Source organism: Peromyscus maniculatus, chromosome 18, assembly GCF_049852395.1.
Source record: "Peromyscus maniculatus bairdii isolate BWxNUB_F1_BW_parent chromosome 18, HU_Pman_BW_mat_3.1, whole genome shotgun sequence".
Taxonomy (NCBI): domain Eukaryota; kingdom Metazoa; phylum Chordata; class Mammalia; order Rodentia; family Cricetidae; genus Peromyscus; species Peromyscus maniculatus.
In genome coordinates this window covers 33,101,098-33,116,631 of record NC_134869.1, presented here as the reverse complement: position 1 = coordinate 33,116,631, position 15,534 = coordinate 33,101,098, and the positions used below count along the sequence as shown (strand labels likewise).

Here is a 15,534-nt window from a genome sequence, read left to right as displayed (position 1 = left end):
TATAAATGACCACACTTAATTCACTCTGTTAGGTAATTTCTGGTATTATAGTCCCTATGAATGTCTTTATATTAAATTTTCTATCAACAATTCTTTATCAGTGATTCCTAGAATAAGGATGAACCCTTCCACAGGTTTTGATATGTTCTATTATTTTGGGTCCCTGAAGTATGTTTCTGTTTTACCCTTCCTAATTATCCAGTTCCTAATATATACTGCCCTTTCTTATTAATATTTAGCCAAAATTTTAAGTGAATATATCCTTGTTATTTTAATTTTCAGTCTTTTATTATAAAGAAAGACTCTATCAGGCTATCTTTCCCTGTTTTAGAAGAGACTTTATGTTTCTATCCAGTAATGGTTTTTCTTTCAATTCCAATTTTTTAGCAATTCCAATGTGCTAAAATTCTTTTCTCACAAGCTAAATGACTATGGATGTAAAATTAAGCAATCTGTTTCCTGCTAGTGAGATAACATGTATTTTCCCTTTACTAGTAAATAGTATTTTTTAAAAAAAATCATAAATATACCTGTACTGAGTACTTCAATGGTACTGTAGTATTTGACTAGCAGAAAGGACTAGATCAGGGAAAGTCTATGGTAGTGCAAATGGCTTAGGTATGATAGCCACATCTCAGTTTTTTCTATTTTTATTGAAAAGAGTTTTTTCATACAGTGTTTCCTCATCTCCTCACCAATCATGCCAACCTATCCACCCATCCAACTCTGTCCCTTCTTTTCCTCTCTTTAGAAAACAAACAGGCAAATAAAAAAGACAAACAAAATGAACAAACTGATAAAGAAAGAACACACGCACCCAGAGACACACACAGGCACACACACAAAACTCAGTTAGTCGTGATTTCTACGAAGAGAGCAGCATCATTGAGGTGAAATCTTCTGGGAAGTATTTCCTCGGGGTCAGTGCACATAAGCTCTATTCCAGAGATGACTTGGGCCAAAACTTGGTCATGTGTAAGAATCTCCCAGATGATGCTGGTTTTGAGAGATGAAAAGGTCGTAGAGAAGAGCTGAGGCTTGGCACTGTGAGAGGCCAGGGGAGGCCACTGGTGACGGTGTAGCCTTGGTAGCAGTTGAAGGTCCAGGATTGAAAGGGATGTTCAGTGAAGTTGAGGCTTGCCACCATGAAGAGTGCCCAAGAGAGGCTATTGGTAAAAGTGCAGCCCTGCTGTCATAGGAGACTCCAGAATTTTGCAGATACCAGTGGAGCTGGCTCAGCCCGAGACTCATTGTGTGTGCTGTAGCAAGCCCTTTGGATCCAAGAAGACTGTGAGTGAATTACAGACATTGGACACTGAGTTATTTGTACTGTTAGAGTTCATTTTTGTTGTTCAGATTGTGACTCTGCCAGGGTTCTTTTCTCTTGGAATAAGAAAGTATTTAATTTATTTTGATTTGACAGGAACCCATATAGTTGAGAGACTGAGAAGTTTTAGAAAGACTTTGGATTTTTAAATAGACTTTAAAGAGATTTGCTGTGTTGTTGTTGTTTTATTTTCTGGAGCTGAGGACCAAACCCAGGGCCTTGCACTTGCTGCGCAAGTGCTCTACCACTGAGCTAAATTCCCAACCCCCTTTAAAGAGATTTTAAAGAGATTCAAATTTGTAAAAGCTGGGAGTTTTAAGGTTTTTAATATGTTTTATATTGTGATATTTATCAGTACTAGATTGGGGGGGATAAACAAAAAAAGGAATAGTTGTTGTCAACTAATGTTGTATTGTTATGCCAAGTTGACAAGGGGTCAAAGGTCCTGGCTAGTTTTTAATGTCAACTTAACATATGCTGGAGTCATCTGAAAGGAGGAAACCTCGATTGAGAAAATGCCTCCATAAGATCCAGCTGTAGGCAAGCTATAGGACATTCTCTATTAGTGATTGATGTGGGAGGGTTTAGCCCTTTGTTGGGGGCAGGACACCTTTGAGTTGATGGTCCTGGGTTCTATAAGAAAGCTGGCTAAGCAAGCTATGAAGAACAAGTCAGTAAGCAGCACCCCTCCGTGGCCTCTGCATTGGTTCCTGCCTTCAGATTCCTGCCCAATTTGCGTTCCTGTCCTGACTTCCTTTGATGATAAACAGTGATATGGAAGTGTAAGCCAAATAAACCTTTTCCTCCCCAGGTTGCTTCTGGTTATGGTTTCATCACAGCAATAGTAACCCTGAGGAAGACAGAAAGCAGGTTTATTTCTTCGCACTTTGTAAGGATAGAATTGAGAGGTCAGATGATGTTTCAAAATTCATTTAGCTGGAGAATAATACTACAGTTACTGTCTTCATAATTCAATGCCAAAATGTTTTCATTTACAACCTTAGAATTAATTGGATTTTTTAGTTCAAAGGTAAATAAACATTTAAAATGATTGAGTGAGTGAATTTGATAAAATAATTCAAGAAGATAAGCTAGGTGAATTTAAATAATTAAGCAGACAAGCCATTTCTTTATTAGTGTCTTGATATATGGAGTCAATTATGCCACATTTACAGTGACCTAAAAATACCACATAGCAGAACAAGTAAATTATTGATTAGAGTGTCACCTACAGTAAAGGTCAAAAAATGACTAGGGGGAAAACTTATCCTTGATACGAGATTCAAGACATTTGCTGTAGAACGTTTATGGTGTCCTAGGCTTTCGGTATTATGCTATTATGTACAGTTATTTTAAAAGTCACTAACATTTTGAATGTATGCAATCACTTGGCAACATTTCCAACACTAATATGCATGATTTGTGTTTTTCTTTTAAGGTAATACAAGATGCTTAGAGTATAGAACAAGGATGTGTCAACAGTCATTTCCTGCATACTTTGGGATGATATCATTAAAAGTTAAATTTACACAGCCAAATTGGGCTTGTATACATAGCTAATGGGTTTGACAGCTTACATAGTACCATCGGCAGAGAATGCTGTTCAGTAACTACATTTGGTCTTAGCCTTCCCGGAAGGAGCTCTCCACTCACTGTGGTTCCATAAATATTTCATGAGCCAACATAAAGTAATATGCTAATGGCAGGCTGCTTACCCGGTGAGCAGGTGCATACAGTGTGTTTTCATCTCAGGTACACCTGTTATATGGGGTCAGGCTTGCCTTCTGAGTGAGCTTTCTCTTTCTTCCCCCTGTTAGTTTCACCTGAACCAAAAATGGTGAGTGAGAGTCATCATGAGCGCCTGGCCGCCCCGCCAGTCACCACTGCTGCGACTGTTGTCCTACATAATGCCACCGAGCCAGCCAGTCCTGGGGAAGGAAAGGAAGATGCCTTTTCAAAGCTGAAGGAGAAGTTTATGAATGAGCTGCATAAAATTCCATGTGAGTACCCTGTTTTCACTTGAATAAAAAGAAAAAATTGAGCAGTCATTAAAATCATTAGAAAATCGGCAGAACTCAATATACTATTCTTCATAGTAGTATCTGTCATATGGCACTCCAATGATACTCCAGTGATAAATGAAGTGATTTTGGAAATGGGATATGATTTTTTTTTCTTTAACTGTGTTTTGAAAATAATAGCATAGCTTATAACAAAATTTTGTGTGTTGTATTTAATGTAGGTTGGTCCTTCATTTTCTCTTTCTCTGAGGATAGTAATGCCTATACATTTTGTTATATGTAGTTTAGATTCATATCGATGGAATTGTTACATAGGAAAGATTGATTATAGTAGCTGATACTTCCCACTATTACAAGTTTGATTTTCTTTCCTTTGTTAATAGTTTTTAAAATGTGTTTTCTTTCATTACTTTGTCAGTATTTCAAAAGTGCTTACCTCCTTTTAATATTTTATTTGTCAGTGAAAAACACAAAGCCTAGAGCTAAGCTTATTTGAGTGGACATAGCACAAATCTAATTAGTGATATTTAGTTTTCCAAATTATTTTGTATATTTACAGATATACTTACTGTGTGTAATACAGTATTGAGCTATAAATACTGTAAATTGATTAAATCTTACAAAGTAGCATAAGTGCAGTACCTCACATAGGACCATTTCTTACTGCGAACAACATTCATTGTCTTAAGACTCAAGATTCTGCCGGGTGGTGGCGGAGCACGCCTTTAATCCCAGCACTCGGGAGGCAGAGCCAGGCGGATCTCTGTGAGTTCGAGGCCAGCCTGGGCTACCAAGTGAGTTTCAGGAAAGGCACAAAGCTACACAGAGAAACCCTGTCTCGAAAAACTAAGAGAAAAAAAAAAAAGAATTAAGTAAAAAAAAAAAAAAAAAAGATTCCTGCAGCCCATGTTGTGCAATAAATCTCTTGAACTTACTTTCCCATCTAAATCAAAGTTTACATCCTTTGACCATCTCTCCTACTCGCTCTTCAGCCTCCTAGACCCAGGTCATTTGACCTCCACATGAGCTCTGTGGCACATAATGAGCATGTTCACACACACACACACACACACACACACACACACACACTGACACACATACACACACATACACGTGCTACAATCACACACAGTAATAATAATAAATAAAATTTAAAAATGAAGGTTAATGTTCTTTCTTAGTGTTATAAATAGGATTGTTTTCTTGGTTTATGTTTGAGATGATGCATATAAATAATGCTGACCTTTGTACATTAATGTGTTTATTTAACCTTACTGAGTCCATTCATTGCTATTAAAAGTTTGGTAATGGAACTTTTAGATCTCTTTATATATATGATCATGTCATGTGCAAACAAGGAAAATCTTTTCTTCCTGCCCACTTTGGATATCTTTTATTTGTTTTTCTTGTCCTATTATTCTGGTTAATACCTACCATACTAAGTTGCATCAAAGTGTAAGGATATCCTTGCTTTTTACATTTTAGAGGGGATGTTTTTATGTATTATCTCTGGGGCTGTCATGTGCGCCCTTTATCATATTGAAGTATAATCCTTCTATAAATAATTTGTTGACCATTTGTTGTCCTGAAAGAATATTTGATTAATTTTTAATGATTCTTTTGAAATGATCATATTGCTTTACCCTTTATCCTATTAATGTGATCAGTTGTATTTATTCATGTACAAGGATTGAACTGTCCTTGCCTCCCTGAAATTAATCCAAAACCATCATGGTGATTGATGTTTTTTAGATGCCACTGACTCAGTTGTTCAGGAAAAGCCCTGGACACAATTTCTATGACCAGAAGTATTGATTGGCATATAGTAGTTTACTATGAGTTTTTTTTTTTTAACTCTTTGGCTCTCATACCAGTGATGCTGGCCTCTTACAATTGGTTCAAAAATATTCCTTAACAAGAGCAGCAGAATTTGAATCTGTGTAGCAGAAGACAACAGTGTATTAGGACCTGAGGATGACTCAGATGCACTCAATGAAATAAGATGTGTCTTTTAATAATAAATGATAAACATACTATTGAAATATTCCAGATGGAAGATAACATTTATAAAAATGTATCTATAACAACTTCTCATGCCTCAAAGATCAGAAATATGTTACTTTGTCCACACTATTCACAAATTCAACTTCCTCTGAAGCATATGCTAACAGGATCATTGGTGATGACTATTCTCAGCAGGAAGCCCCTTAAGGGAAGAGCTGGAGATGGAGAGATGGTCCAGTAGCTCAAGCCCTTGAGTAAGAAAAACAAGATCTCAGTTCCTTGTTTGCTCTACTGCTCAGCTAATGGACTGATATAAAACTGGGAGTGCTTTTTATATACTTTAATGTTAGAAATTCAACATACAAAACATATGCATGCATTGTAGATATAAACTCTGGCTTAAAGAATCCTTTATCCAAATAGTTGCCATGAGAGAAATGTGTCATAGTAAATCAGAGAAAACAATGGAAGAAACAGTGAGACACATCTCCTGCCTTGTGTTCAACCATCTCCTCTAAAAGAGTAAATGGTAGGAGACACATAGCAAGCCTGATAACCATCGAACTATATTGTGCTCCCATCAGCACCCTAACTCATTTCCTCGTCTCTTTCATGTTCATACAGTGTCATCTTCCTATTTAAGATTAATCCAACCACAGTATTTACAGTTAAATAGTTAAAACCCCCTTTAACTCATCCATTGTTGCCAGCATTTCTTCTTCCTGACTCTTGCTCTTTTTCTCGCTATATTATTTAGCACCACATACCATAACAAATATTCCTTATTACTTGGTTTTTAACTATTTTAGATCCCTCCAAAGTAATAAAAGTTCTATGAGGGAAGTAAGTTATATATGTCTTATGAGTGGTGATGTCATTCATGGTAACTGGTACATAGAAGGCTCTTCACACATATTTGATGAATAAATGAATGAATGAATGAATGTCAGTTTCACTTATATCCTACACATCCCCTCTTAGGCTCTGTAGCCTTAAGATGCTAGCAAATCAAAACAGTTTTTTACATTGCTAGTGTTAAAACTCCACTTCAGTGTAGCTAGAGTTTTCCTGTCTTGCCCACAATCAGGACAAATCTTTGTCACCCGCCAGTCCCACAGCCGCTCAGACCCAACCAAGTAAACACAGAGACTTATATTGCATACAAACTGTATGGCCATGGCAGGCTTCTTGCTAACTGTTCTTATATCTTAAATTAATCCATTTCCATAAATCTATACCTTGCCACGTGGCTGGTGGCTTACCGGCATCTTCATATATTGCTGGTCATGGCGGCAGCTGGCAGTGTCTCTCCACCTCAGCCTTCCGCTTCCCAGAATTCTCCTCTCTCCTTGTCCCACCTACTTCCTGCCTGGCCACTGGCCAACCAGTGTTTTATTTATTGACCAATCAGAGCAATTTGACATATAGACCGTCCCACAGCACTTCCCCTTTCTTTTTTTTTAAAAGGAAGGTTTTAACTTTTATACATCTCCAAAGCCAGCTTGGTATATTTGGGAATTTGGGCGTAGCTTCTCTTACTACTTCCTGCTGGAGGGGGGCGCTGTATCTTATGGGGACACAAAGACAATTTTAGGATCATGGAGTAGTCCATAAGGCTGTATCGTCTGAGCCAGTTGCCTTGAAACGATTCTGGATTTTGGATCATCTGGGCCATGGTGTCATCAGAGACCTTTCAGGTGGTCTTGGCTGGTCAAACCTGATGTATCTTAATCTGGAACAAATCCATAGCCTCTGGCTTTCTGTAGAAACAAAAGCAGAGCCACCTTTCCAAAGCAACATATCCTTACATCCAAATTTTGAAGTCAAGGTACCTTTAAAATACACATTTTGGCATAACTCAACAGCTTTTGCAATCAAATGTTTTTCTTCAGTTACGAATATCAAAGAAAACATAATCCAGAGTCTCTGTGTGGTAGCCATCTTTATGTGGCTTATGTTTTATATTACCTTGAGCCTATTGCTTTAAACTGCAGCCTTCTAAGCCTGAAACGGCGCTGTGGCTGCTGGCTCCGCCCACTTCAGCTTCCCAACATGGCGGTGGTACGTTTTTTCGCCAGCTCTGGGAGCCATCAACTCTCAGAAATAGTGGGTCTATGCTTCTTATCAAAGCAGCGTGTAGCCCAGAAACCTCTTTTTGTTTTGTACTAGCAAAGGCTAAATCCACCATGCAGCTTAATGTGCCACTTGCAGAGGCCTCATTCCCGCCATACTGCAGCCATACTGCAGACTGAGCTCGCACGCTAGGAACCCGCCAGTAGCTCAAACCGGCAGCTGCTGCTCATTTGAGAGACAATTAGGAAGCTGTTTTTAGCTCCATTTTAGAATCTTTTTTCTCAGGTTTTAGGTGGAAACTCTTGCCAACACGTTGGGCGCCATTTGTAGCTAGAGTTTTCCTGTCTTGCCCACAGTCAGGACAAATCTTTGTCACCCGCCAGTCCCACAGCCGCTCAGACCCAACCAAGTAAACACAGAGACTTATATTGCATACAAACTGTATGGCCGTGGCAGGCTTCTTGCTAACTGTTCTTATATCTTAAATTAATCCATTTCCATAAATCTATACCTTGCCACGTGGCTGGTGGCTTACCGGCATCTTCATATATTGCTGGTCATGGCGGCAGCTGGCAGTGTCTCTCCACCTCAGCCTTCCGCTTCCCAGAATTCTCCTCTCTCCTTGTCCCACCTACTTCCTGCCTGGCCACTGGCCAACCAGTGTTTTATTTATTGACCAATCAGAGCAATTTGACATATAGACCGTCCCACAGCACTTCAGTTCTTGCCGATGCCATTCACTTTTAAAAAGCAAAATATTTCCATCTTTATGATGTCCCCTGCTTCTTTTCCCACAAAGATTGAGCTATTTCACATTTTTTCTCCTCTCTTCATCAGTACAAAAATAATCAACTGGAAAACATTACATATGAAATCCCTTGTTTGGGATTTTACTTCACTTGCCTAGCTTTATCTTACTCCTTCCCAAGATATTCCCCAGTCTCCCTCTCTTTACTAGGTACTAGAAATGAGACTGGATGGAGGTATTTAACTCCAAAGAGGTTTGCTTGTGACCTGCCCCCTAAAAGACTAGAAACTCGAGGCTTTCCTAAGACCTATGCAAAGTATTATGTTGCTAGTGTTTTCCTTGCTATTAGAAGGTGAAACAAATAAATATCTAAGATATTTTAAAAGTAAATATGTTTTAGAAAGTGATCTTTTTAATACAGTCATGCAGTTCTATTAAAATGTCTAGCAGTAAATATTCTACATTTTCATTTTAATTTATCAAAGTTTTTATGGCCTGTGTAATTGAAATTTCTAATGGGATTTTTCAGATAGGAAGCAACCCTGAGCAAAATGAAATATGTCCCTAAACTCAAATTCCTTTGGGGCATGTGCTATAGAAAGACTATCACTTTTGACTTGGCATAACACAATAAGATGCTAACGACAGGTAACAAATTAGAATATTAATCGATTTGGGTCTCTGAACTAAATCTTGGCTATCTGGCAGATGTGGTTTTTGCAAAATTGATAGCAAACAGCTTTAGTCTGTCACTTGAAATTCCCACTTGTAAGAGGAGAGGTGTCACGGTGGCAAAGAGTGTGCATGTCATTAGTTAGGCAATCTACACAGTCCAGTGTGGGGCATATTCAAACCAAATCAAATTGCCTGATGATATCATCCATAACATCGTGGGGCTTGCATTTGAGAGAGAGAGAGAGAGAGAGAGAGAGAGAGAGAGAGAGAGAGAGAGAGAGAGAGGAAATTGTAAATGCTCTGAGCATTTTTATCTTTCAATTCATTCTGCACACTGTTATCTAAATGAAGCAGACAAGGATTTCCAGAATGCTTCTTTATTTTGCAACTTTGATTTTAATGTGACAAAGGCCATGGTTGGTTTGTAAAGCATGAACTCCTGTCATCCAAATAGCTACGATTAAGGTTTTGATATTCATGAGCTCCTTGAAGTTAGAGTGCGCGTTTCCTCACACACAGCAAAATAACCACATCCCCTCTCTCAGTCCAGAATAAGAGTGAGAGGTCTGAGGATAGCTGTTGATATTGATGCAGAAATTTTTGGTGATATGCACTTTGATACAGGAATAAACACAGTTTATGGGCATAGGCTGCCTGAATCCAAGTCTTATATCTACAGTTCAGTGTCTTTGTGACCTTGGGCATATTAATTAATCATTTTTATGCATACATTTCCTCCTGTTACAAAGATAAGATCTTAAATAGTATCCTCATCGCTAATTTGGTGGGTGAAGGCACCAGCGTATACAGAGTATAGCGGGTGTCTAGCACAGAAAAAGCACACTTTAAATGTTAGCTATTATTAAATTCACACTGTCGTTTTAACAAGTTTCTAGTTCTATTTTAGCAGAGCCCTCTATTCAGGTCAGTCACCCAAACTGAGAAAATTCCAGAAACTTTGCAGCTGAATATGTGTGCATTGTATTCTTGAAGCCTGTTTCTGCGGTGCCTGTTCCAGGGAAGATGATGGAAGATTTCCAAAGCCCCCCTTTCTTCTCTAACCTTTTCCTTTTCTGCTGACCTTGCCTTTTGTCATCCCCCTTAGCCTACTGTGTGCTCATAGATCCCATCAGAGAGTGCTTAGCTAAGTTACACACAGCATGGGTGCTAAAGGAATCCAATGTGCTTGCTCCATGCTCTAATAAAAGCTCTTCCCCTGACCTTGCCTTGGTCAACCTACTTGTCTGTCTTCTCCCTTCACACCTCCACCAGAGTTAAAAACATAACCTGGACCCCGCCTTCTCTTCAGGCCCTTTAACAATCTAGTGAACACAACCTGGACCCCACCTTCTCTTCATGCCCATTGACAATCCAGTGAACACAGCCTGGACTCCGCCTTCTCTTCAGGCCCTTTGACAATCCAGTGAACACAGCCTGGACCCCGCCTTCTCTTCAGGCCCTTTGACAATCCAGTGAACACAACCTGGACCCCACCTTCTCTTCATGCCCTTTGACAATCCAGTGAACACAGCCTGGACCCCACCTTCTCTTCATGCCCATTGACAATCCAGTGAACACAGCCTGGACCCCCACCTTCTCTCCATGCCCTTTGACAATCCAGTGAACACAACCTGGACCCCACCTTCTCTTCATGTCCTTTGACAATCCAGTGAACACAGCCTGGACCCCGCCTTCTCTTCATGCCCTTTGACAATCCAGTGAACACAGCCTGGACCCCGCCTTCTCTTCATGTCCTTTGACAATCCAGTGAACACAACCTGGATCCCTCCTTCTCTTCAGGCCCTTTGACAATCCAGTGCCTCCTACTCTGATTTCCATCCTTATGCACTGTTAAGCGTGTCTTCTTTAAACTCACTGGGTACATCTTGATACAGTGAGAGTTATTGTCAAATTTCAGGTAGGCAGATATTTCTGCACGTTATCACTAATTGGCCACTGTTGTCAGACAGCTTCTGCCTTCGCCCTCCTTTGCTTCTTTGCCGTCTCCCACCTCCTTATTCTCCTCTATAGGTTGATCCTCGTGGTTTTTTTTCCCATTATCATTCATTTCTTAAAATGATGCACTGTTTTCCAGGGTGTCACCTTGAATTCACCTCCATTCTTACTCTGCATTCTTGCCATGGGAAGTTTAACTAAGAACTCTTATTGTGATGCTGGCCACGATGAACTCTCTCCACCAGTTTTCCGCCTGAATTTAAGCCCTTGAACATTATCCTGAAATATCTCTCAAACTCATTGGCCCTGATATACTAGTTCATCATTCAAGACCCAGCTAATTTATCACTATCAGAATGAGTAATCCCTCTTTTCAAAGGTAGGACTAGATGAGGTCCCCTCTTTCCAAAGCTCTCCACTCAAACCTCTCACCTCTCATGGTTATCCACAGGGGCTTCCTGCTTGCTTTCCCAGTGAGAGGTCAATTCTCTAAGCCCAGGTACTCACACATCTTTGTTTGTCCTGTACATTGAAGGGGGGGCTGACAACAAGGTGTAATGTAATTGGGATCTGAACATTACTGCGCTGAGGTTATGACCAAGAAAAATCTTTTTCTCCAAAAAGAGGTGACCTGGATCTGTTTTGCTTGATACTAAATCAGTTGATGCTAAAAGCAAACTGTAGATGTCATAATTCAAAACTTACCATCACAATGAGTAATATGGTCCTTATCCTATGTTTGCAGAAACTAGACAATGAAAATAAATTGCAAAGCTTTTAAGCCAAGGGTCCTTTTCAAATGAAATAATACATAGACACTGAAAAGTAAAATATGGATAAAGCAAGTCTCAACTACTATTACAGTTCAAGATGTCTTCCTCACTCATCCTCCCATGATACTATATCAGCAGCTCCAAAGACAGCTGTATGGAAGACTTTTTGAAAGGGGCAACCTTAAAACTCAGTAGGCAGATGCCTAGGAACTAAGCAGGTTGTGATGATACGATGAAAATAATAGAAGCATGTGCACATCAGTGAAGTAAAGTGTAGTGGGATAACTTTGTTTTCCCTATGTGGCTGCAAAATGAAGACAAAGTCATTGCCCTACGTCAATGTCATGAATAATAACGTTAACGTCAAAAAGTCGATTGCAAGACACAAATGAAGAGACCTTTTAGAAACACAGTGATCCGTAGCATGTGAACAACAATAATTACTCTACTGATGATCAAGTTTACTGAGCACTTAGCATCCCTGTGTGTGCTGTGCATATATGAATCTCCAATAAGCCTTGTGGAAACCGCTAAGTAAAAACAACTACTATTCCCATTATATAAATAAAAAATCTGAGGCTTTCTTAGATAAAAGAGTTGTCCAAATAAGTTATTTAAAGTAGAGAGTATAGGTGGGGAGGTGTTGTCAGAAAACATTTCCAGTTTTAAGATTCAGCCTTAAAAGAATGTCACAAAGGCTTCAAATCCTCTTACTATGATAAAATACTGAAAACTATTGATAAACTGTAACCTGCTAAAAAACAGTCATATTTTATTTATATTGTAAACGATTGAATACCTGAAATGTGATTTTAATAGAATCCATTTTTTTTCTACATCCCCCAGCTTGATAAGTGGGTAGTTATTTACTTCAGTTCCACATTCATTTAATTGTCCTTCCTGCACTCAGATACAGCCATGTTCCTCGCCTGCTTGTTTACATTGAAAGCAACACATTCTGGAAATGAATTAGCTATCTGAGTCAACTTCCCTACTCTCTGCTGAGTCAGTACTTCCTCAACTGCAGAGGGCGTGGCTAACATGTTTTGTGAAATTATTATTAACTTCTACTAAATAGAAAAAAATCTGCAAGCAAAAGGCTCAGCTCTGATGAATGGTATTCTCAGAGTAAGAACTTTACAATATCAACTTCATCGGGACAGTGATGAGAGTATCTATTGGAAACAGAGACATTGTAGAGATACAGGTTATGGTTCATCACAAGCATCATGAACATCACAAGGCGGGCATCTGCACTTTCACTCAACAAAAATATCCTTCGTTTTAGTTTAGCTTATCTAGTTTAGTGCTATCATCGTCTATTATCATTTTAACTCAGTACTGATTAAGAATACTGCAAATGTATGTATGTATGTGCATTTTTCTCCCTCCCTGCCTTTCTCACTTCTTCCCTCCTCCCTTTTTCCTCTCCATCACCCTCCAAGCGTGTGTGTATAGTTACCACCACCACCCTTACAATTTTAATTCTAAAGTAGAAAGTCTACTTCACCTAAAGCAATAGTTCTTAATACAGTTTGCACTGCCCCCTGCAGGATATAATGAATATTTGTCGGGCTATTTTTAGTGTGCTAAAACCTGGGCATGGAGACAGGACCTGGCACTTAACGGATGGTGTAGATCCAAGAACCTACTCATCCTGCAATACTTGGCACAATCTGCATCCCACACAATTTCAGAATCTGCAGAGTACATACATATATAAGGAAACTGTTTATACCTGTGTGACCTAGAACAAGGTGTGTGTGTGTGTGTGTGTGTGTGTGTGTGTGTGTGTGTGTGTGTATGCAACGTGGTTTTGCATGTTTATCAAATGTATGAAACAGTTGATCTTTTATTATAAAATTTGTCTAAGATCTAGTCTTTGATTTTTCTTCCCAATCATCTTTTGATTGTCTTCTCTAAAGAGCAGTGAGTTTCAGGCATCTGATTATTTCATTGTGGTTTTTTTTTCCAGTGTAGTATAAATAAATATTAATAATAATACAAATATAAATAATATAAATAAATTTTTGTAAATTATTACAGATTATTTTATTGTAACTCATGGCCTAATTTCTCCTTTACAATTAACACATTTCACTGGTTTTTAAAATTATGTATGTGAGTATTTTATATTATCTGTTCAACGTGTGAGACAGAAAACTGAAAATATGTGTCACACGCTGTAGTGTTGTAGATAACACTGAATTTAAGCAAGTGTGCAATAGAATTCTAGCAATATTCTGGGGTTGGGGTGGCACCTCAGTTAACTAACTACATGCTACTGGGATTGCATTTCAGGAAGGAGGTTTATATGTCCTTGTGGTTTCCTTCAGAAATCCTATTATGCAGCGAAATCCCCCCAAGCAATTCACTCCTTTAAAATGAACAAGTGTTAAGGGATTCTAGAAACTTCCAGAGCATAGGGGTATGAAGTAAATGTAAGCACATAAAGCTACCCAGTGAATTAAGATCTCAGCTAAGTTCCTGGAGCTTCTTGAGCTCTATTTTGTTGGCATCTCAAGGATATTAAGTAAGCCCATAGAAGGAAAATAAAGGATGCAGATAACACCGTGGCCTAATATTTAGCACAGCCAAAGAATTACCTCACTAGGATACTTTGCAAGTAGAGAGAGAGGCTTGTGAATATCTCTAAAAATCAATTCCTTACCACATAAGTTAGAATATGACACACAGGCCTTGTCATCAAGGGAACCTGTCTGCAGGAGCAAATCCGTAAGGAAAGTTACAGATGTAAAAACCTAGAGCCTGTTGTTTTGCTCACACTTAAGACTATATATAAGACCAGGCGGTGGTGGCACATGTCTTTAATCCCAGCACTCGGGAGGCAGAGGCAGGCGGATCTCTATGAGTTCAAGGCCAGCCTGGTCTACAGAGCGAGATCCAGGACAGGCACCAGAGCTACACAGAGAAACCCTGTCTCAAAAAACAAAAAAAAATAAAAATAAAGGACTATATAAGACCCTTTATTATATGGCTATCAGGTTTGGACCAGTTTCTTTTGGTCTTGATAAAGAATTCAGAGCAGAAAATACAGGAAGATTATGTGGTTATGTGGGGGGCAATTACATTCCAGCACTTGGCTTTATTTTTCTTTGTTTTGGTTTTCACTTAAGAGAATATTATAATAAAGGGATTGAAACTCACTATATTCTGAGTCCACATGCCTCCCCTGTCTGTCTTTTGAATGAGCGTAGATAACTTTGAAGTAAAGAATAAGAAGATATTGGGCCATTTAAAGATTTTCCTCACCAAGCAACACTTTAATTGAAACTGCTGCCCTGAAGAAATTCTGAAACCATTTGGACTCTCCTATTTTTTTTAATCTTATCATTAAGACTCTTTATTTTTTTTATTTTTGTTAAAGTTCTTTATAATACACACACACACACACACACACACACACACATACACACACACACAGGAATGGAAATTACATAATAGATTATAAATACTAGAAACATATGTGGCTGATAAATATGCTATTATCTGAAAGCAATATATACTTGTCTACAGTCTGGTTACTACTATAATTGAGAGTCATATGGTTCAATTCCTGGAAAGTAAAATTTTATTATCTTTTTATTTTTGTAAGGACCGAGGCTGGTTCTTTCAGATAAAGTAACTAGAGTAGTGAGTTAGAAACATTTCTGTCATAATTTTGTAATTGCATTTCCTAAAGCCTTTGAAGCATTTCAGTGGCTTAGAAGTTGTTTGAAGTGCTGTTAATCACTGGGAGACTGGCCCAATATGAGGAGGCAGAACGGGGCTGGGGGGGCTTGGGGAGGCTTGTTCTGATGCAACACTGTGAAGTGAGATGGTTTATATATAGTGCGAGTTGATCTGTCAGGACTCAAAACGCTCACTCTGTCATTACTAATGTATGACCTTGGTCAGATAATTTAATTTGCATATAAGCTAAGAGTAGAGTTGTAC

At 38.7% G+C, this 15,534-nt stretch overlaps 1 protein-coding gene across 3 annotated transcripts in view; it reads left to right on the top strand.

The window, feature by feature from the left end:
- Syt1 (synaptotagmin 1) overlaps positions 1 to 15,534 on the top strand; it is a 514,933-nt gene that overhangs the window by 310,629 nt on the left and 188,770 nt on the right. For all 3 annotated transcript variants that reach the window (XM_015993276.3, XM_015993274.3, XM_076553877.1), the window contains one exon: positions 3,145 to 3,327. In XM_015993276.3, coding sequence (XP_015848762.1) covers positions 3,162 to 3,327 — 166 coding nt within the window. In that variant the 5' untranslated portion in view covers positions 3,145 to 3,161. The remainder of the gene's footprint in view (positions 1 to 3,144; positions 3,328 to 15,534) is intronic.